Source organism: Belonocnema kinseyi, chromosome 5 (assembly GCF_010883055.1).
Source record: "Belonocnema kinseyi isolate 2016_QV_RU_SX_M_011 chromosome 5, B_treatae_v1, whole genome shotgun sequence".
In the NCBI taxonomy this organism is placed as follows: Eukaryota; Metazoa; Arthropoda; class Insecta; order Hymenoptera; family Cynipidae; genus Belonocnema; species Belonocnema kinseyi.
The window spans coordinates 81643497-81666361 of NC_046661.1; the positions used below are offsets into that span (position 1 = coordinate 81643497).

The 22865-nt window shown below is 29.9% G+C and overlaps 2 protein-coding genes across 2 annotated transcripts in view; both read right to left on the minus strand.

Moving 5' to 3' along the window:
* Positions 1 to 1704, minus strand: part of LOC117173282 — a 20515-nt gene extending 18811 nt beyond the window's left edge. Inside the window, exon 1 of the mRNA XM_033361763.1 lies at positions 1589 to 1704. The gene's annotated coding sequence lies outside the window, so the exon portion shown is untranslated. The remainder of the gene's footprint in view (positions 1 to 1588) is intronic.
* A 10623-nt stretch (positions 1705 to 12327) lies between these two features.
* Positions 12328 to 21894, minus strand: LOC117172565 (probable cardiolipin synthase (CMP-forming)). Its single transcript, XM_033360627.1, has 3 exons — positions 21558 to 21894; positions 15326 to 15583; positions 12328 to 12727 (listed from the first exon to the last, which is right to left on the minus strand). The coding sequence occupies exons 1-3, from the start codon at positions 21879 to 21881 to the stop codon at positions 12461 to 12463; spliced, it is 849 nt and encodes a 282-aa protein (XP_033216518.1). The 5' UTR covers positions 21882 to 21894; the 3' UTR covers positions 12328 to 12460.
* Positions 21895 to 22865: the final 971 nt, after the last annotated feature.

Sequence of the window (22865 nt, forward strand, 5' to 3'; positions counted from 1 at the left end):
CGTTTTGGCCGTTTAAGGGTTAAAAAAATCAATGTTTATATTTTCAAACAAGGAGATATACTCTCAACTGAAATTATTAATTTTTAAACAAACAAGTGAGTTTTTAACAAATTAGTATAACTATCAACCTAGAAGTTGTATTTTCAACAAAAAAAGATAAATCCTCAACAAAATTGTAATAATTTATATTAAAACTAAAAAAAGTATTTTAATATATAATGAAAAATGGTTGAATTCGTCCAAAGAGATAAATTTTCAACATAATTATTGCATTTTTAACCAAAGAAGAATGAAGTGAATAATAATTTTCAATACAAAATAAAAATTTCAAATAACCATTTATTTGTGAAGTTTAAAAACTCAAATTATTCCTTTAATTGTCTTAAAATCTTCCAAAATTATTTCGACAATTTTAGAAATCTTTTTTAGTGAATTAAAATCTTTTTAAGAATTCTCTTTAACAATTTTTCAAAACAAAAAATCATTAAAAATGTTTCCAAAAATCTTCAATTTTTTTATTCTCTTGAAACCTTTCAACATTATTCAAAAGTTTCTAAATAATTTTATATGTCTTAAAACATCTTTAAGTATTTTCTTAAAACTATTTTTGTAAATAAAATATCAATTTCAATTTTCCCCTGGAATTCTAACAAAAAATATTATCTTAAAAACTATCTAACTTTGAAGAGTTTAAAAAAATTTATTTCAAAACTTTCAAAAATCTACATTTTGTTTTAAATTTTTTGATATATTTTCAAATTTTTAATTATTTTTTAATCTGTTCAACATTGCGAAGTACAAATGTTTAGAAACATTCAGGAATAAATTTGATTCAGGAGTTATGAATAGAATCCTTTTGTTATTTTTTAAACATTTGTTTAAAAAGTTGAGTACAGAATTGTTGCATTTATTATTAAAGATTCATTTAAAAGTTTAATTTTCTCTTTGAGAAATAAATTTTTAGAATTAAAATTCCGCATTTGGAAGTTGCGATTTAAAAAATTAAAAATAAATCGAAAGAAAAACTAAAAAGGCCAGTTAAAATCAGGCCATTTAAAAATAATGAGCGAGATTTTCTGAAATTTTATTAGATAGAATTTCGATGAAAAGTGTTTAATTTCACATACTTAAAATGTGTAATTTCTTAGTTAAGAACATTTAATTTTTTAATAATTTTAATTTTTCAATAAAACAATTTAAGAAAGTGTCATCTAAAATCATATAATAAAAAGTATCCTACGCAACAAAACAATATAAAAAATTTTTAAGTGAAAACAATATTTTTTAATTTAAATCTATTTTTAGATGTTCTTATAGAATTCATAAAGAAAATGTGATGACGCCATATAAGCCGGCTAGTCTTCATGGCGTGATTGAATTTATTCTATATACATATACACGACTCAAATATAATTATACTCGCTAAAAGTATAAAAGAAGATTTTTTATAAATGTAATTTCATTCAAATCTATATTTAAAGAGAAAAATCATTTTTTACAGAAAAATAAGAAAATTTCTGGATTTAAAAACATTCTATGATTTGTTTATAGAAAGCTCATTCATACTCTTACAGAATATTCGACTCACCTTTGAAGTTTCAAATAGTTTTAATAGAAAATTCAAAAAACAATTTTAGAATTGCAAGTACACTTTTTAGTAAACTTTTGATTATTTTAAATAATATAAACGTGAAGGAACTCAATTGATGTTTTACTCTCGAAGCGTCCGATCTGCGGTCTGGCCTGGACGCTGAAACTGCTGAAAGCGTAGGAAACTGTATGTGTGTACTATTGCAAGGGAAACTTACATATGCGTATACGAAATAAAGCTATGCTCACCAACACTTATCCATTTTACTTGGAAACGATAAGCCATGGAAAATGATATTTATACAATAATATATTCAGTGCATGTACTACCACATTAAAATAAATGGCATACCAAAAATTCAGTTTTCAAAATACATACTAGGGACCCTTCAAAAATTTTAATTTCTAAAATTTAAATTAGATTAAAATCAAATTAAAAATCCTATTTACATGCAATTATCAAGTTAAATGCATAATTCCTGAAAATAAATGTAAATGGAAAAACCACGGATGCGAATTCGCACCAGTTTACCGTTGAGAGTTAATAAAAAAATTATTTTCTTTCCATTGCAGAAAAATTTTTCATATTTTTTCAAATTACAATAGGAACATTTTATTATGGTTGTCCGTTCGTTGGATTCTTAGTTTTATTTTCAGCAATTATGGACGTTCAAAAATTGCGGCACGTTAATTTGGAAAATGTTGTAACCATCGAAAAATGTTTCAATTTTAATCGGCAGCATGTAATTTATGCAACAGCCCTAACCAAGACCCCCACCCCATTTTAACGCCACCTCTTACTTAACTTAATTTAGGGTTTCCGGAAATAATAAAATGCGGGACTTGAAACTGTAATAAAATAATTTTGAATTTAGGAAAATAAATGCTTTGCAAGGTGGTTTCAGATAGAGATTTAAAATTTGCAAATTTATTTATTTTAAACAATAATAATTATTTTTCTACCATAAATTGAGAACTTTTTAACCAAACACTTTAATTTTTAACAAAATAATTAGAATTTCAACAAAGTAATTGAGTTTTCAACCTAAGAAGATGAATTCTCAGAAAAACTGTAATGGTCGATATTTAAATAAAAAGACACGAAATTTCAATTTAAAAAAATGAATTTTAAAACCAAAAATACTAGTTTTTAACAAATAAAGATTTTTCGTTTATGAAAAAAACAGTTCACCTAAATTGTTGAACCTTTGAAGCAATATGTTGGAATAAATGAACAAACCCAGTGGTCACAAAATTTGGCGACGCCTTTACGACATCCTATGTCCATGTCGTTAAGTCATCTTTATGATATTGTAAATATGCTGTCTGATCTGACGATGTATTTACGATATCGTAAAGACAATGTAACGACATGGACATAGGATGTCGTAAAGTTGTCGCAAAGATTTCGTAACGATGTCGTAATAACGTCGCCAAATTTCCTGCTCACTGGGAAGAAGAATCGATTTTAAAAATTGAATTATGTACAGTCGTATAGAGAGTGACTAAATCCAAAGGCTCATTTTATGCGTATATTATTTTGTGCGTAAATTCCTAAAGAATTACGAGTGCGTGTGGTCTTCCAGAAACTGTTTGTATAAACAAATGATTCAGATTTGAGTGTTGAAGGGAACCATGCCAATAGTTTGAATTAGTCTTACAGTTTCTCTCTTGAAGAAAGGATCTCTCAATAAAGAGAAGATTTAATCCTACTGAAATATTATTTATTTTAACCTAGAATCCTAGACTGTATGTGTCCCATAATCCTTACAAGAAACGAATTTTCTGTAGCAAAATTGAATTTTTAAAGTGAAAATATGAACTTTTAGCAGAAAATTAATTTTTAACCAAATAGATAAATTTTTCATCAAAGAGAGAAGCTGGAGCCTTCAGTCAAAAAAAATCGTTAAACTTTCAACAAATGAGATGAATTTTTAGCTAAAAATATGTATTAAAAAAAATTCTTCAAAAAGTGGGTCAAACAAAATTTTTAAACAAAATAGAGTGAAACCCTTCAATAACCCTCTCTTCTATAGCCCTTTCGAGAATTGACGCCGCGCCCCAGGTAGGTGTAATAGTAGCTGCGCGGGGTGCGGGAGCGCGCGATAATCAGTTCCCACTCACCGCCAGCCCTAAAATCGGCGCTATAGAAGAGTTTCACTGTAGTTGAATCCTTAACCAAAGAAAATTAATTTTAAGCCAAATAGTTGCTTTTTTATTCAATAAAGATGAATTTCTGACAAAACAGTTGGATTCTTAATTAAAATGGATGACTCTTTGTCAAAAAAGTTCATTTTCAACTAAAAATGTGAATTTGAAATAAAAAAAAATGATTTTTTAACAAAGTAGTTCTACCAAAATTTTAAACAAAATAGTTAAATTTTCAAGTAAAAAAATTAATTTGCAGCCAATCAGTTGCATTTCTATCCCAGGAAGATGAAATTTCTACTAAAAGAGATACATTTATGAATCGAAAAGATAAATTAAAAATAAATATTTGAATTTTCATCCAAAAGTTTTTTGTTTTAATTTTCAACATCAATATATGAATTTTAAACAAACAAATTTTCTACGAAACAGTTGTATTTATCTTAACAAAATTGAGTTTTCAACAAATTAGTTGAATTTTCATCTAAAATTGATGACTTGTTGACAAAATAGTCGAATTTTCACCTAAAAATTGGAATCTTCGACACAAAATGATTTTTTAACAATGTGGTTCAACCAAAATTTTGAATCGAAATAGTTCAATCATCAAGCAAAAAAGATTAATTTTCAACCAAAAAGTTTGATTTTTATTTTTAAAAAAATGATATTTGTACTAAAAGAAATGAGTTATCAAATCAAAAATAATTTTTTTTTAATCGAATTTTCTTTAAAAAAATTTAGTTTGACTATTCACCAACAAAATATTAATATTATAAACATGTGATTTTTTAACGAATTAGTTGATTTTTCAACCAAAATGGATGGAATTTTTAATAAAATAGTTCAATTTTTAACTCAATTTCATCCAAAATGTTGAATTTCCAAGCCAAAGAGACGATATTTTTACTAAAATGATTAATTTTCAACCGTTCAGATTAAATTTGTACTAAAAAGGTACAGATTTTCAACAAATTGAATACATTTTTAACCAAATAGTTGAACGTACATACTTGAAAAATATCAACTTTTAACCAGAATGGAATAGTTAAATTTTCATTTTTACACAATTTTCGACCAAAAAGTAAATAGTTCAATTTTAATTTAAAAAATAAACATTTTTAACTAAAAGCGAAACAAATTTTTAACAAAACAGTTGAATTTTCAACCAAAGAAATAAATGTTCAAGAAATAGTTCAAGTTTTGAAGAAATAGTAGAACTTTCTATAAGATGTTTAAATTTTCAAGCCCAAAATACGAATTTCTACTAAAAAGAGGCCTTTTTAACCAAATTATTTAATTAAAAAATGCACAACCACCTATTTTTTGGACAAATATTCAACAATTTTGTTGAAAATTTGATTGTTTTTTTTTCATAATTCATCTTTTACGTAGGAATATTTAACCGCTTAATTGAAAATTCTTCCTTTCGAATTAAAAATGAAAAATTGGACAGGGAAAAATTAGGAACTTTTGAGAAAGTAGTTTTGCGACCATTCTGATTTATGCAGTATATTTTCCCATTGAATTGTACGCAAGAAGCGTACATGCGTTTAAATTTCACAATTTCTTGCTTATTTAAATAATGGGCCACTTTAGTCCTCACATATACACTCAACTCTCGATATAAGAATGGTTTTGGGCATTGCTTGTAGAGGCCTTGATCCTAAATCGGGGGAATCCAGACGTAAACTGACAGGGCTGCATGAACCGTCTTAAGGTCCCGCGACATACGCAATCGCCAAAATGCAGAGGACTTAAATTCTAGAAGCGTCGTAAGCTGAGGGTTCTTATATCGAGATATGCGCGTACTCTTGAATTGAATTATTCAACTATTTGAGCAAAACGAATGTGATCTGGTCCGAATTCCTCGCGGAAGCGATCATTCACGGGATCCTCATGCGATATTGGCACAGTTACGAGGGCAGTGTCGCCATCTATGCGCACTTTAACTCTCCCATATATATTATTAGGACCCCCTATAGGAGCTATTAATGGACGTAAACAACCATATAAGTCGATTATTCCAACTACGTATTCGTGTCCGTTTTCCACTTCTATTCCTACTTTCTTAAAGCCTCTTAATGTACCAATAAGAGTTACAGCTGGACCTACTGCACTCTCGTAATGATTAACGTAAAGTTTAATGGGGAAAGGATGAACTGCGTCATGTTTATGTGGCCAACCCGAATCTGAAAAAATTGTATAATCAGAAGGTTATTTCCCAGTGGGCACAAAATTTGGCGACATCTTTACGACATCGTTACGACATATTTACGACATGTTTACGACATCCTATATCCGTGTCTTTTCGTTGTCTATACGATATCGTTAGATCATACGACGTATTTACGATATCATAAAGACACCTTAACGACATGGACATAGGATATCGTAAAGTTGTCGCAACGATGTCGTAAAGACGTCGTCGCCAAATTTTGTGCCCACTGGGTTATTATATAGCCGATTTATTTACCTTATGTAATAAATCATGTAGTTTTTATTTCACAAATAAAATTTAGTTGATACATTAAATGGAAAAAAATTGATGACATCTGCTATCTTTTCGAGATGTTAGGCGCAAAAATATTGATATGTTAAACTGAAAATTCCGAAATGTTAAACTAACTAAAGCATAATAAAGTCGCCTGAGTGAAGGAAAACGCCAGAACTCTATCGGCCACTTGATAAAGCTTATTTATAGTCAATTTCGTAAAAAATGCTGGTGCATCTTTTGTTTGCTTGACGAAGCTTATGGTCAATGTTTCGTGTCATATGTAAACTGGTGGAAAAATGATGATTATTAATATTTTGGTCACACGATAGTAAAAATAATGCTGTAAATTGTTTGGAAGGGGTAAAATAATTAATAAAAGTGCTGTTTCCTCTTCAGAACAACCTCCGAAATAAGAAAGCTTTGCGTTACATATACTTGCATATGTATTTTAATATCTAGATGTTAACTGTGAACGTCCATTTTTCTCAATGCAACTTTAATTTTTTTTAAAATATTAGGTTGACGATTCTAATAACTTCCAGGATATTAGAAAACTGTTATTTTAATTACAATGGTTTTTAGGAAGAAATGAAAATACTGCAACCAAAAATGAACTTTAAAATATAGATATTATATACTTGCCAACAAAATTAGTGAAAATCATTAGAGCGAAACACATGATACCAATAACGGTCTTCATTTTTTTTTAAATAAAGCTATTACACTTATGATTTATCTCGGTAAGAGTGTGACTAATTAATTTTTTTTTAATTGACGTATATCTGAATATCGCTGTCTTATTCGTCATTATAAATTATTTTTATTGAATCAGTCGCTATGAAATTGCAGATTTATGATAGTATTAGAACATTTTTGGAGGAAAAAGTAAGTTACTACGCAATGGACAGATGATGCTATAAAGCATGATAACATTTTATGTTTCCATAAAAGGTCATGTGCACATAGCATGTACGTACAATTTACCTAATATTAAAAAAAATACCGAAATTAAAAAGAATTCTAAAATTTTGACTTTTAATTTCAATATAAAACTGTTAATTTTTTAAAAATGGAATTAAGTTTCATCAAACATTTTTCTTTTGAATTTTTGTCACAAAATAAAATCAAAGAAGGTAACCTTCTACGAAATTGTCCAAAATTTCTTGATGAAGGCATAAGAATGACAACTGAATAAAGACCAATTTTTCGAAAATATGTGTTTAATGATTTCAAGTAAAAACTTTGCTAGATAAATAAATAAACGTTTATTTTTTGGCATACTGGCTTGAAAAAATTAACTTGCTTACATCTCCATCTTTGCAAAATTTTCTTAAAATAATCCTAATAAATTAACATCCACACTTTAACTCTATGACGGCTCGCTCTTATCGCCTTGTCTTCCTGGGTTCCACGCGCACACATATCCCTACTTTTCGTTTTGCCAAATACTGCCTTCACGGTTAATAACAAATACTTATCTACCATTTACAATATTTACAGCGAACTTGTATCTCCTTCCTCTCCTCTTTACAAACTACCCTTCTCCATTCCTCTTCCTGCTTTCTTCTCTTTTGCCCCATCTTTCCCAACACCCCCTTTAACCATGCTACCGCCCTTTTGTCCCACTCCATTCCACCCCTACCCTATCCTCTAAACAGTTTTTCACACTTCCATACCCCTTCCACTATTCGCATATCCTCTTCTCCTTAGGAAGGCAGAACTTATTAAAACCCTTCATGCCACAACTTCTTATCTTCGCTATGAACTCATAGCTCCTTTTTTCTCCTTTCGCACATAGATATTGCACTATCTCCCTTGACATGATCCACCCAGAGAAGCTATTAAACCATGACCCTCTTATTCCTTCTTCCTCAGCTACTTCCTCTCTCTCCATTCCGTTTTTCTTATCCAGCCCTCATACACCTTCCTACCCTTATTGTACACTTTTCTCACTTCGTCCGCCCGCGGCTTATTCCTTCCAAGATTCAATCCTCTTTCAGTCTTCATATGACCACCCCATTTCCTGTTCTCATTATCCCACTAGCACTCCTTAACCAGTTTACTTCCCACCTCTTCCAAAAAGATCTCCATATACTTACACGCCCGACTCCCTGTTAGAATCCCTAAACTCATTATATCCGTCTCTCTTCTAACAATATAATTACGCGTATTCCTTTCCAATCCAAGTTTTCACTTTACGTACCTCTCCTGTATTCTATTCACCTCTTTACTTTCCTTCCATCACAAAACCTCCAAATCCGTACAAAAGCACACTCATCACTAGCGAGTCAAACAATTTCATTCTCTTTCAAAATTATCTGCAAAGAACTTCTTTCCCAACTTCCATACCTGCCTCATCTCTATACTTACCCTCCTTACTCTCTTTTTCTTTTATTCCACTCACTCTCGCATACCTCCAAACCAGGAAGCCCAGGTACACAAAATCTTTCACCTTTGCTCCGTCTTTTCCATCTACTCCCACTCCTCTACCTTATTCCTTCCACCTCTTTTCCTAAACACCATAACCATTTACTTTTCTGTATTGAACTCTAACCTATTCTTATCTAGGTATCTTCCCAACATATTCATCATCTCCTTGAAGAACTACTCGCTATTTCCTATCTCTCGTTTCTTAATATGCCTCTCTTACTCCGTCGTCACTCCCGTTTCCACTATCTCATCCCACAACCTCCCCCTATCCATAGAAGAGAACGCACCTTTAAAATCCATGAAAAACGCGTACATTTTCGACCCCTTCTTCGCTAACTCCCTATCCACTACGTGCTGCAAAATGTAAATATTGTCGATAATGCCCTAGCGGACCGATTTTACGGAAAGGATACTCTACACAGAGTATCCTCATAGTGTCCACATAGTATCCCTTCCGTATCATGCAACAAAAACTAAAAAAAAATAGCAAGATCGACTTTTAAATTAGCGAAATTCGGATTCTACGTTAAAATTCCTATTAAAAGATTTTTTAAACTTTTTACTATGTGGATACTGTGAGGATACTCTGTAGAGTATCATTTCCATTCAATCGGTCCGCTAGAGTTTGCTAACCCGTTCTGAATATCGCCTGCATCTCCGGCAATATCCGCTTCCCCTCGGCATCTTTCCGAAGGCTCTCCGCCAATACCATTGCTTAAACTTTTTACGCCGTATTCAGTAGCCTAAACTCTACCATTTTTCTGCCTATCTATATCTAATTTCTTATACAGTGGCATTATTAACTCCTCGCTCCACCACCCATACTTTGTTCACTACCTCCTTTAGCCTTTCCCTGACCGGTTGTGTAATGAACAGACACGCTTTTGGACTTCTTATCTTGCTTATCAATTTCTGTATCTTCTCATCAAAGAGCTCCACTATCTCTCCCCCTGGTTCTTCTACTTTTCTTATTCCTTTTCCTTGAATCCGAGACCCTTTATTTACACACCACAATAAACTCTTTCTTCATCTCTATACGTACTCCTCCCTCTCGCAGTTCCCTCTTTTTACTTCCTGTACTTACTTCTTACCTTCCTTTTAATCTTTTTACATTTCCTATCCTACCAGTTTTACCATGCTCTCTTTTTCATGTTAAATACCTTCTTCTGCACATACCCTTTTACTTTCTTTTTTAGATCCTCTCATATCTCTTGTACAGGCTCCCAATTAAGCATACCTTTTCAAACTGCTCCTGATAGTTATTAATTGCCTCCCTCGTCTAGATCACACTCTACCCCATCGTCCTCTGTTACAACACCAATCGCCACTGCGTATAGCTTCTATCTTCTATCTAGTCCTTTAAAATCTTCCTGTCATTATTTATTGCCTTATCATTCGACCTACATTCAAAATTATCTCCTTGCCTGTAGAGGCCCCCTTCCATTCAAATTCTCTCATTAATCCCCTCCCCCTCTCCCCTAGTACCCACATACTCTCCCCTCTTTCGTCTCGCAAGTATTACACCCTTTCTTTAATTCTTTTCACCCTATCCCTATTATACACTGTAAAAAATTTGCACATCGACCCTCCTATTTTTACGAGCTTTATTTGCGTTCCCCTACCCCTCTCCCCTACCATGAACGTTTTCCTAGAACCTATTTCTAACTCCAGTTAAAATTCCTTCACCAGTCTTGCTATTCATATTTACTCTGACCGCCTCCTGGAGCCTCCATATATATATCCCCGTGGCAGCTTTGGCTCTATTTTGTCCATTCCTTTCTCTCTACCAGCGACAGAGTGCGCTAGTGCCCAGTCTATGGTAAGATAAAACATGTAAAGGGATGTGAGGGATTTGGAAAAAGAGGAAGTGAGGGAAAGGTGGAGCAGGGGAAGTAAACGCCTTGATGGGGTGGGAGAAGTAGGGGAATTGATAGGAGGGGAATTAGGGCAGTTGGATAATGGAAAATGGCGGGAGACGAGGTAAGAAAATCGAGAGGAGTGGAAGTCGTGTATGTCTCAGGGAGTAATAAGCGAAGAGGAAAGGTGAGGAGCGGGAGTAGGGGCTGTGATGGAAGGGTAGAAGAAGTGGTAAGGGTAAGTGAGGGACTTTATGGTATGGGAAATTAGGGGAGAGAACGTATGGAAAGTGGGGAGAGGACGTAGAAAAGGGGAGCGAACGTAGGGGCCGTGATTGTCAGGTTTGCTACTGGAAGTCCAAAAAACGAACATCGTTTTTTTGTCATTGTCCTGTTATTGCAACCACTAACTCCAAAGTAATGTGGCATTTTAAATGCAAACCATTACAATGACACTTGTATACCAACATTTATTCATTGAAGACACAGAGTGCGCTAGTGTTCAGTTTACGGGAAGATAAAACATGTGAAGGGACGTGAGAGATACGGAATTAGAGGAATTGAGATGGGAGGTGGAGAAGAGAATGTAGTGACCGTGATAGGAGGGGAAGTAGGGACTTGTTAGGAGGGGAATTTAGAGAGCGGGATAATAGAAAGTGGCGGGAGAGAACGCCTGGTAATGGAGAGGAGCGGAAGTCGTGGATGTATCGAAGAGGGTGAGAAGAGAAGGGTGAGGAGCGGAAGCAGGAGCCATGATGTGAGGGTGGAAGGGGTGCTAAAGATAGGTAAAGGACTTGATGGTAGAGGAATTAGGGGAGAGGAGATATGGAAAGTGAGGGGAAGGACGTGAAAAAGGAGGAGCCGAAGTAGGGGCCGTGATTGTCGGCTTCACTACTGGAAGTCCAGAAAACGGAAATCTTTTATTTTTTATTGTACTGTTGTTGCAGCCACTAACTCTACAGTAATGTGGCATTTTTATTAAAAACCATTACGATGAAACTTGCATACAAAACATTTGTAACGGTCATAGAAGACCCACTGTAGAAATTAAACTTCCCGCTGAAGTACTCGAGCTTCTTCGCCGAAGTGGCAGAGTGCACTAGTGTCCTTCTACGGGAAGATAAAACATGTGAAGCGATATGAGGGATGGGAAATCAGAGGAAGGCCGAGGGAAAGTAGGGGCAGTCATGGGAGAGGAAGTAACGGACTTGAGAGAAGGGGAATTAGGTGAGGAGTATGGAAAGTAGCGGAAGAGGACGTAGGAAAATCGAGAGAAGTGGAAGTCAGGACTGTTATGGGAGGGTGTAAGGGGTGGTAAGGGTAGGTAGTGAGAGGAAGTATGGAAACTGGAGGGGAAACGTAGAAAAGGAGGAGCGAAATTAGAGCCATGATTGTACATATTTGCTACTGTCCAAAAAACGAACGTCATTTATTTTTTATTGTACTGTTCTTGCAACCACTAACTCTACAGTAATATGCCAATTTTATTAAAAACCATTAGGATGAAACTTGTACACAAAACATTTTTAACTGTCAGAGAAGAAGCATTGTAGAAAGTAAACGTCCCATTGAAATGCCCGAGCTTCTTCCCCGAAGTGGCAGAGTTCGCTAGTGTGCGCGCTCTCTTTAATACTCTCTGTTTAGGAAAATAAAAAATGGGAAGGGTAGTGGGAAATCAGAGGAAGTGAGGGGAAGGGGAAGGTGAAGCGGAAGTGGAGGTCGTGGTGGGAAGGAAAGTATGGAGATTCTGGGGTACTTCATCAAAGATATTAAACATTGAATAATAAATAAGAAAAGAAACAGTCCTGATATCGCTCAAGGAAAGTTTATATACAATAATACAATTACTAGGGTTCTGTACACGTTTTAAAAATAGTGAAGTCTTTCTAGGTAATACATGAATGCATGATTATTTGCAAAATAGTGTTACTCATTTGGCGTATTATGGCGAAGAATTCCGCGCTGCTTTTTTTTTGAGGATCTGATATCCGCTTTTGGAAAAAAGATAGCTTAGACCCCCGGAAACTGTCGTGAAAGCGGTCAAATAACAAAGCCCTTTTAATACAGGATGATCGATGTAGTGAAAAACAGGAGCTGCCAGGGTTCCAGCAACCAGGGCGAGTTGTACTCCAGTGTTCAGTTTACTCAACCAATGAGGTTTAATTTGAACAGTTGCATGTGTCGGGTCGAAATATCTTGACACAGTTTTCTGAAATTAATATCTCATATTTTAACAGGGATCGCAGCGCGAATAGAGTTAAACGAAGGAAAAATTTAATGACGATAAAGAGGAACAATAAGGGAAACGTTAAACATTTTTTTACATGTGTAAAAGAATAAATCCTTTTATAATCAGCCCTCGAACTCACTTTAGAGATTCAAAATAGTATAAATAACGTTACAAATTTTAAAAAATAGGTCACAATAGTGTCATAAAATTTGTCAAGTATTCAAAATAAACCCTAATGTTTATTTCAAATGTTCTTTTTAGTCTCTTAATTATTAACATATATATTTATTTATCGCAGGATTAAGAGTCTTTTTCTCATTAAAATCCGAAATGAGTTGAGAAAATCCAACTTTTTTTTTTAAAGTTAATTTTTCTCGGTTGAAAAGTCTACTATGAAATTTTGATTCAGAAATCATATTTTTTATTTAAAAGTTTTATTATTTGATTCAAAATTGAATGATATTTCGACCAAAAAATATATAATCTCTGCCAAAACTAATGAATTTTAAAAACAAAAAGGCAACTTTTCATCAAAATAATAAGAATTTTTTATAAATATAGATTTAACAGTCAAGAAAGAAAAAAATTTTTAATGAATTGCTGAAATTTCAAACTAAAAGATGGATTTTCTGTAAAAAAGTTGAATATTCCACCCGCAAATACGAATATTGAACACAGAAATTCATTTTTTACTGAAATTTTTGCAATTTTAATAAAAACTCATCAAATTTAAAATACCAAGTTTTTTAAATTTTAAATTAAAGTTGTTTACCAAATAATACCAATTGTCGGCCAAAAAGGCGAATTTTTAACAAAATAGTTAAATGTTTAATAATATAGTTCAATTTAAAACATAAAAAGGTAAATTATCTTCAAGAAAATTTAATAGGTGAAATTTCAATGAATGAATTTCAATATATGAATTTCACAACGAAAAAGACCAATTTTTATCGAAAAGTTTCATTTTCAACAAGAAAAGATGAATTTTTAACAAATACAGATTTTACAGTCAAGAAAGAATAAAATGTAAACCGATCTGTTAAAATTATTGCCAAAAGAAATCAATTTTAAAACCAACAAAAAAAGAATTTTCAACAAAATACATGAAATTTCAACCAAGAAGTTAAATTCCCCCGAAATAATCTAATTTTAATCAAATGGTTACATTTCTTATGAAATAATTTAATATTAAGCCTAATAAGATAAATCCTCAGCACAAAAAAGTAATTGATGACATTTCAACCAAAAAATATAAAATTTATGCCGAAAAGGTTGAATTTAAAAACAAAACGTTTAATTTTCTACTACAAAAGCCGAATTTTAAACAAACTACATAAAATTTTCAACCAAATTGTTGAATTTTCAACTAAAAAAAGTCCATCCTCAAAAAAATGGAAAAGTTTAATTTTCAACAAAAATGATCAATTTTAAGCCAAAAAGAGGAAGATTCAAACAAACCCAAATTCGAATATTCTACCAAAAAAGACGAATTTTCAACCAGAGTTGAATTCTTATCAAAATAATAAGTTTCTCAACAAAATAGTTGACTTTTAAATCTACAAAGATAAATTCTTAACAAAAAATGTAATGGTTGATATTTAAACAAAGGAAATGTTCATTTCTATTAAAATAGATAAATTTCAAATACAAAAAAAACGAATTTACTATAAAAAAGGCGAATTCTCAACAAGATAATAAAATTTTCAACAATATAGTTAAATTCTTAACAAAAGATTTTAATCTTAAGCCTTCAAAGTCCTATCAGCAACAAAAAATGTAATGGGCGACGTTTCAAAAAAAAGAGAAGAATTTTAAAACCAGAAATTTGAAATAGTTAAATTTAATTTTTTTATAAAATATTTACAAATTTAAAATTGGTGCATTTTCAACCTGGAAATACTAATTTTTAACAGAAAAAGTCATATTTAAAAGTTTAACCAAAAAATAATTTATTGTTAAATAAAAAACAGTGGAATATAATCAAAAAATTAACCATTTTCTACTAAATAATTGAATCCTCAAATAGAACAGTTTAATTTTCAATATTACAGTTGCATTTTTGAGAAAAAAACAACTAATTTTCTACAAAAAAAAATACGAATTGTACAGTTCAATTTTAAAAATCATTAATTAATTTATGTTCAAATTTGATCAACAATAAATGTTTTTTATCCGAAATCTTCGATTTCAAACGCTTCTATTTAATTTTTAAGTTTTAATCTTTAAACCAATGTAAGTAATTATTTAAAAAATGAAAAAATTGTTGAAATCAAAGTTGGACAGATTGTTGTTCTAAAAATGTATAAAATTCCCGGTCAATAAATAAATTCACTGTCATTTCCCTGTCCAGCCGCTACCCTCTTCATTGTAAACTAAGCAAAATAATAGTTATAAAAAATAAAAATTCAACTAATTATTTAAAAAACTGTAGAAATCAAACTTTGACAGATTTCTTTCTCCTAAAAATTTTATAAGGGGCGATTTTTTTACGGGCGAGAGCGCCCGTATTTCTTATCGCTGCTTTATACCCTATTTTCGATCCTGGAATTTGTAAAGTATATTTTGTGCATAATTTACCGGAGGAGGAAGACTGCGATAGCGAATGAAAGACGCACAGGAAATTAGAATGACGTCCCTGGCGATGACGAGAATTGTGAGAGGAACTGGAATCAAATCGACCCAGGTCAAAGAGAGAAAAAGCGTTCCAACTAGGAGTTTGTCGGCAACCGGGTCCAGAACGCTGCCGAGTTTTGAAGCCTGAGATGTCCAGGTACGGGCGATCCATCCATCGGCCATATCGCTGAGGCCTGCGAACCCCAGGAGCCACAGCGCCACCTGTGCAGAGTTTAGGCTTCTCAAATTCATGAAATGAGCAGCAGCCTTTATTTTATGGCTGTGCCAAAATTTCGGTAGAAATTGGCACAGTTTTTACGGAGTACAAAAGTAGTAGAACTACAGGGCTACTGGAACACTTACCGACCGAGCACGGTCGATATATCGGGTACCTACCTTACCGACGTTGAATCGCAACTCTGGGATTCCCTCGACTTTATCAAATGGAAAAGTTAAATTTTCAGTAAAAAAATTAATTTTCAACATAAAAAATGACTTTTCGACTAAACAGTTGAATTTTTAATAATATAATTTAACTTTTACCCAAGTAGTTAAATTATCAATTGAACCAAATTATTTATGAACAAAATAGTTTCCACCTAAACATTTTCTAATTGAAAAAGAAGAACTTTCGACTAAAAAAGATCAATCATAAAAAAGGCAGAAGTAGAAATTTTGATTAAAAAATTAATTTTAAACATGAAAAAAGGTTTTTCGACTAAACAGTTAAATTTTCAACTGAAAACATAAGCTTTCAATCAAAGAAATAAATTTTTAACAATGCAGTTTAACTTTTACCCCAGTAGGTAAATTCACAATTACACCAAATTATGTTATTTTTTGAAACAGTTATACTTTTAACCAAAGTGATGATTTTTCAACAAAATGCTTCAACTTTAAACATAATACTTGAATTTTCAACCTAAACATTTTCAAATTAAAAAAGAAGAATTTTCAACTGAAAAAGATCAATCTTAAAAAATGGACATGTTGAAATTTCGATTTAAAAATTAATTTTGAAGATAAAAATGACTTATCGACTAAACAGTTAAATATCAGCCCTAACCGACCGACCTGAATTTTGCATAGCAGGTCAGAGAGTTCTTAAATTCCCGAAAATTTAAGTTCGGGTTATATAACCGAGAATATGATAGAATTTAGCAGAATTTAACAGAATTCAAGAGAATTTATGATTTTTAACAATATTTTTATTGTTCAGGCTATATCAGCGGTTTAATATGAATGTACTAATTTATTTCAAACAAAAAAAAAGTTTTTTGTACTTTAAAAGATAACTCTTTAACAAAATACTGAAATTTTCAACAAAATAATTAAATTTTTAACGTAATAGTTGAATATTCAACATAAAAAGACAAACTTCCAACGAAAAAGTGTCATAGTTTATATTTTAATAAAAAAAGAATGAAATTTATACAACAAAAGAAAAGAATTTTAAAACCAAAAAGACGAATTTCCAATAAATAAAGAATTTTCACTCAAAAAATAAATAAAAGTTTATCTAAATTATTAACATTCAAACCAGAAAACAAATTTTCTTTATAAAAATTCCATTTTCAAACTAAAAAAATTTTTTTTACAAAAAATAACGCAAATTTTTAATTAAAAAATATCAATGTTAAGAAATGGAAATTTTCCATTTTCTGTTAAAAAATGAATTTTAAACAAAACAAAAAGAATTATTTTCCACTAAACAGTTAAATTCTCAACCAGACATTAGCCTTCAATAAAAAAAATGTCACAATGTAGTTGAACATTGACTCAAGTAGTGGAATTTGAAATAAGAAAAGATTAATTTATAACAAGATAATTAAACTTTTAACCAACGATATTACTTTTCAACTTAAAATATAAATCTTTAACAAAAAAAAAGTGATTTCTTAACAAAGCGATGCAACCAAATGTTTTAAACAAATTAGTTGAATTATCAAGCAAAGAAGAACGATCTTTAAACAACAATTTTTTGTATTTTCATTAAAAAAAAAATGGAAATTTTTGTTATAATAGATGAAGTTTTGAATCAAAAAGATAAATTTTCAAAGAAATAGTTGAATTTCATTTTGGAAAAGATTTTAATAGAGTTTTCAGAATCAAACTATGCATTTTTTAACAAGAAATAATTTGCTATAAAAAAAATTGAATTTTTAATCCAAAAACACGAATTTTAACCTAAAAGGAGGAATTTTTAACAAAATTGTTGAATTCTCTAGCAAATAGTTGGATTTTTATGAAAAATATGAAATTTATCTTAAAGCAAGAGAATTTTTTATTACAGAAAAGTTGAGTTTTTATCCAAGAAAGATCCCAGTTAACTCAGTAACATCAAAAAATTTTTTTTGTAATAGAAAAATAAGGTTCTACGAAAAAAAATTGAATTTTCAATCCAAAAAGACGAATTTTTTTAACCAAAAAAGATGAATTTTTAACAAAATAGTTCAATTATCTGCCAAATAGTTGCATTTTTATCCAAGAAAGATCAATTTTCTACTAAAACAAATGCCTTTGTAATAAAAAAAAAAATAATTTTTTATAAGTGGAACTTTCATCCACAAAATATTTCAGTTTATATTTCAACACCCAAACATAAATTTTAAGCAAAAAGTTAATTTTTTACGAAATAGTTAAGTTTTCAAGAAAATAGTATAATAGCTTCATTTCTAACCAAACAGTTGTATTTTTATCAAAAGAAGATTTAATTTCTGCTATAGCAGGTAAACTTTAAAATAAAAGACAAACTTTCGAAAAACAGAGTTGAATTTTCAAACGAAAAGTTAATGAAAAAATACAATTTTCTATTAATTATAATAAATTTTGAAATTCTCATAAATTCTCAGAGATTTTATTTCTCGGTTATATTCTCGATAATATTCTAATTCTCGTTACCGTTCTTGAAGTAAAATAACCTGCTCAGAACTCTAATGTACATAATTAATAGAGGTACAGGGCTTTTGGAAAAATTACCGGCCGAGCACAGTCGGTATATAGGGTACCTACCTTACCTACGTTGAATCACAACTCTGGGATTCCCTCGATTTTATCAAATGGAAAAGTTACATTTCCAGTCCAAAAAATTAATTTTAAACATAAAAAATGACTTTTCGACTAAACAGTTCAATTTTCAACAACAAAAATAATCCTTCAATGAAAGAAATGCATTTTTAACAATGTAATTTAAATTTTACCCAAGTAGTTCAATTATCAATTACATCAAATTATTTTTTAACAAAATAGTCATAATTTCAACCAAAGTGATGAATTTTCAACAAAATACTTAAACTTTGAAAATAATAGTCGAATTTTCTACCTAAACATTTTCAAATTAAAAAAGAAGAATTTTAACTAAAAAAAAACAATCTTACAAAAATATAATAAAAATTTCAACAAAATATTTGAATTTTTAACTAGATGGTTGAGTATTAAACCTAAAAAGATCAATCCTCATCCAAAAATTTAAGGGATGACATTTCAACCAAACAATATAAAATTTCTGCCAAAACCGATGACTTTGAGAACCAGAAAGACAACTTTTCATCAAAATAACACCTGAATTTTCAACTAAAAACGATCAACTTTCAACCAAAAATTGACAAGTTTAATTTTCAAATTAATTTTCAACAAGAAAATACGAATTTTTGATAAATATAGATTTTATAATCAAGAAAGAACAAAATTTCGAACGAATTAATGAAATTTCAAACTAAAAGATGGATTTTCTGTAAAAAAAGTTGAATTTTCTACCCGAAAATACGAATTTTTAACAACAAAATTCATATTTTACTCAAATTTTTGCAATTTTAATAAAAAATCATCAAATTTAAAACCAAGAAGATTAGTTTTTTTACCAAATAATACCAATTTTCGACCAAAAAGGTGAATTTTTAACAAAATAGTGCAATTTTTTGATAATACAGTTGTATTTAAAACATAAAACGATAAATTATCACCAATAAAATGTAATAGGTGACATTTTAACAAAGAGAGATCAAATGTCTGCCAAAAGAGATGAATTTTTCACCAAAAAAAAAACAATTTTCATCAAAATAATACATGAATTTTCAACCAAATTGTTGAATTTTTAACTATAAACGATCAATTTTCAACCAAAAATGGAAAATTTTAATTTTCATCAAGAAACGAATAATTTGTAACAAATACAGATTTTACAGTCAAGAAACAAAAAAAAATGTAAACCGAATTCTTGAAATTACAATCTAAAAGATGGATTTTCTCTAAAACAGTTGAATTTTTTAACCGAAGATATGAATTTTAAACAAAAAAGTTTATTTTCAACCCAGATTTGGCAATTTCAACCTAAAAATGATGAAATTAAAAACCAAGAAAATTAATTTTCTACCAAAAAGAGACATTTTCAATCAAATAGACGAATTTTCAACCAAAAAATTGTATGGCCGTACCGAAATTTCGGTACAAATTGACATATTTTTTACGGTGTACATAAGTAGTAGAGCTACAGGATTACAAAATTAATTTTAAACATAAAAAATCATTTGAAATTTTCCAAAAAGACAAAAATGTCAACAACAAAAAAACGAAATAAAAAAATTAGTTAGATTTTTAAACAAAGTGATGAATTTTCAAATCAAATGATAAATGTTTCACTAAAATAATTAAATTTTTAACCAAAAAATTAATTTTCAACTCAAATGATAAATGTTTCACTAGAATAATTAAATTTTGAACCAAAAAAATTAATTTTCAACCATGAAGATTAATTTCTTTCAAAAAAGACGAATTTTTAATTTAAAAATATCATTTTTCAACCAAAAATTAAATAGTTAAATTTTAGTTTAAAAATATTAATGATTCGCCAGATGAATTTTAAACTAAAATTATGGAATATTCAATTGAAATAGTTAAATATACAGTTTTAAACAAATTTCAACAACAAAAAACGGATTAAAGGAAAGTTAATTACATTAATAGTTACAATTTATTAGTTACAAATAGTAGAATTTTCAAGAAAATACGTGAATTCTCAACTATATAGTTACATTTTCAATTATAAATGTACATTTTCAACCAAAATTGAATAATTAAAATTTCAGTTCAAATAATTTCAACCAAAAAGATGATTTTTAAACAAGAATTTTAGTTTTTGAAGAAGAAAACTAATCTTCTGCCAAAAAAGAAAAACTTTCAACCAAACTATTTAATTTGTAACTAAAAAAATATTCATTTTCAACAAAAGTGATGATTTTATATCTGGAATAGTTGAATTCTCAACCAAAAAGATACATTTTTTGTTACAAATTTATCTATTTTATCTGAAAATTATACTATTTGGTTAAAAAATGTATTTTTTAGTTAAAAATTTGATTTTTTTTTGTCGAAAATTAATCTTCGTAGTTGACAATTGAAATACTTGATTAAAAACTCATTTTTTCGTGATAAAAATTTAACTTTTTTGTAGCAAATTTACATTATTTTTATTAAAAATGCAAGTAGTTGATTGAAAATGAAGTTTTTGGTTGGAAATTCAACTGTTTCACAAAAAAAGATTTTCAATTCAAAAGAAACAAAAATCAACCAGATTGGTGAGTTTTCGGTCAAAAGGGGGAGAATTATCTACAAAATAGTTAAATTTTAAAACAAAAATTTAATTTTCAATTAACCAGTTGCATTTTTGCATTGAAATACTTGATTAAAAATTGATATTTTCGGGTTAAAAATCTAACCTGCTGGTAGAGAATTCCCCTCTTTGTCTCAAAAACTCACCAATTCGGAAATAGTTTTTCTTTTTAATGAAAAATCTTTTCTGGTGGAATAATAAAAAAAAAATGTTTTTTTTTTGCTTATAAATTAGTTCCTTTAACTGGAAATGCGACTATTCCCTTTTTGTTTAGATACTTATCTTTTTTTTTAAATTATATTATTTGGTTAAAAAATGTATCTTTTAGTTAAAAATGTATATGTCTTGTTGAACTTCAACTATTTTGATAAAAAAAACAATATATTTCGACTTAAAATTTCAATCTTTTCGTATTAAATTAAGTTTATTTAAATTTAATATGCAAATATTTGTGCGTGGGGAGAATTTTGTGTCCTCAAAATGAAAAAAAATGGAAATTAAAAGTGCTTCAATCCCGAAACTTTTTAATTTCTTTTCTCTCTCTGAAAAAAATGTCAAATTTTTGGGTCTAGTGGTCACCATAATTACCTTATAATCGTGCGAGACAATCAAATAGCTGAGATATGGAGAAGTTACGATCCGAGTGATGCAGAGTAAATTTGGGATTGTCCAGATATTTTCCCTTTCGATATAAAGCTCCACCCTCTCCTTCGTTTGCTGAAAATCGCGTAAAATCCGAGCCTTTAAAACTTTTCTCCTCGGAATTCGTTCTTTTCCATTCGCGTGATTGTTCCTGTGACTCTCGCTTTTTCCATAATAAAGTCTCGACTGCAACTGGTGCAAACATTTTTCTAAATTGTGTTTATTAACGACTCTACAGCGACCAAAGGCTGAGAGAATGAAGTAACTCATATTAGTTCTTCCTAGCTCTAAAACCATTCAAAAACATACATAATCATTATTTTTTTACAAAAATTTTCAGTAGGATGGTCCAAATTTCATTTTATTTTATTTTGAATTTTCATGCATTTTTTGAATACTTAATATTAGCAGTTATCGAGTTGAAATTTAATATTTATCTTCACAATTATCCATGGAATAGGAATAAAATATTACTTTTTAAATGTAACCCGCAAAAATCTGTTTTCATCGTTAATTATGATTTATTTGAGGATTTTAACCCTTAGAGGACATACTGGGTGAAAAACACCCAGCGATTTATTTGCGCTTAAACAAAACGTACCAAATTCAAGAAAATGGAACATGTGGCGCCACATTAAAAAATGACATGAAAAACTACTTTCTGTAATTTTCACATAATTTTGATTTTTATCATTCAATGCGCAGTTTAAGATCAATAAAATCGTTTAATCACGCAAAGTACGGTGTTTCATTTTTCATTGAATTAAAGCTTTTATTTTTTAGAATAAATACCTTCTTTGGAACGAACACTATGAGACTAATTTTATTTTTGAAGCGCCGTATCTTGGAAGTATTTAAATAAAATTTTACGTAAAAATATCAAAAACTTATGAATTTTAGAGTGAATGAAATCATTTTTTTAATTTCTTTTCCAAAAAAGATTTTTTTAACTACTTTAAATTTCATAAACTGTGATGAAACCTTTTTCTCCTTAAACTAGATAGATTAAACATTATTAATTGATTTTCTTGTAAAAAACTATCCAAATATTGTTGGAATTTTATTTTGAATTTTCATGCATTTTCAGAATACTTAATATTAGGTGTTATCGAGTTGAAATTTAATATTTATCTTCAAAATTATCCATGGAATAGGAATAAGATATTACTTTTTAAATATAACCCGCATAAATTTGTTTTCATCGCTAATTATGATTTGAGGTTTTTTAACCCATAAAGGACATACTGGGTGTAA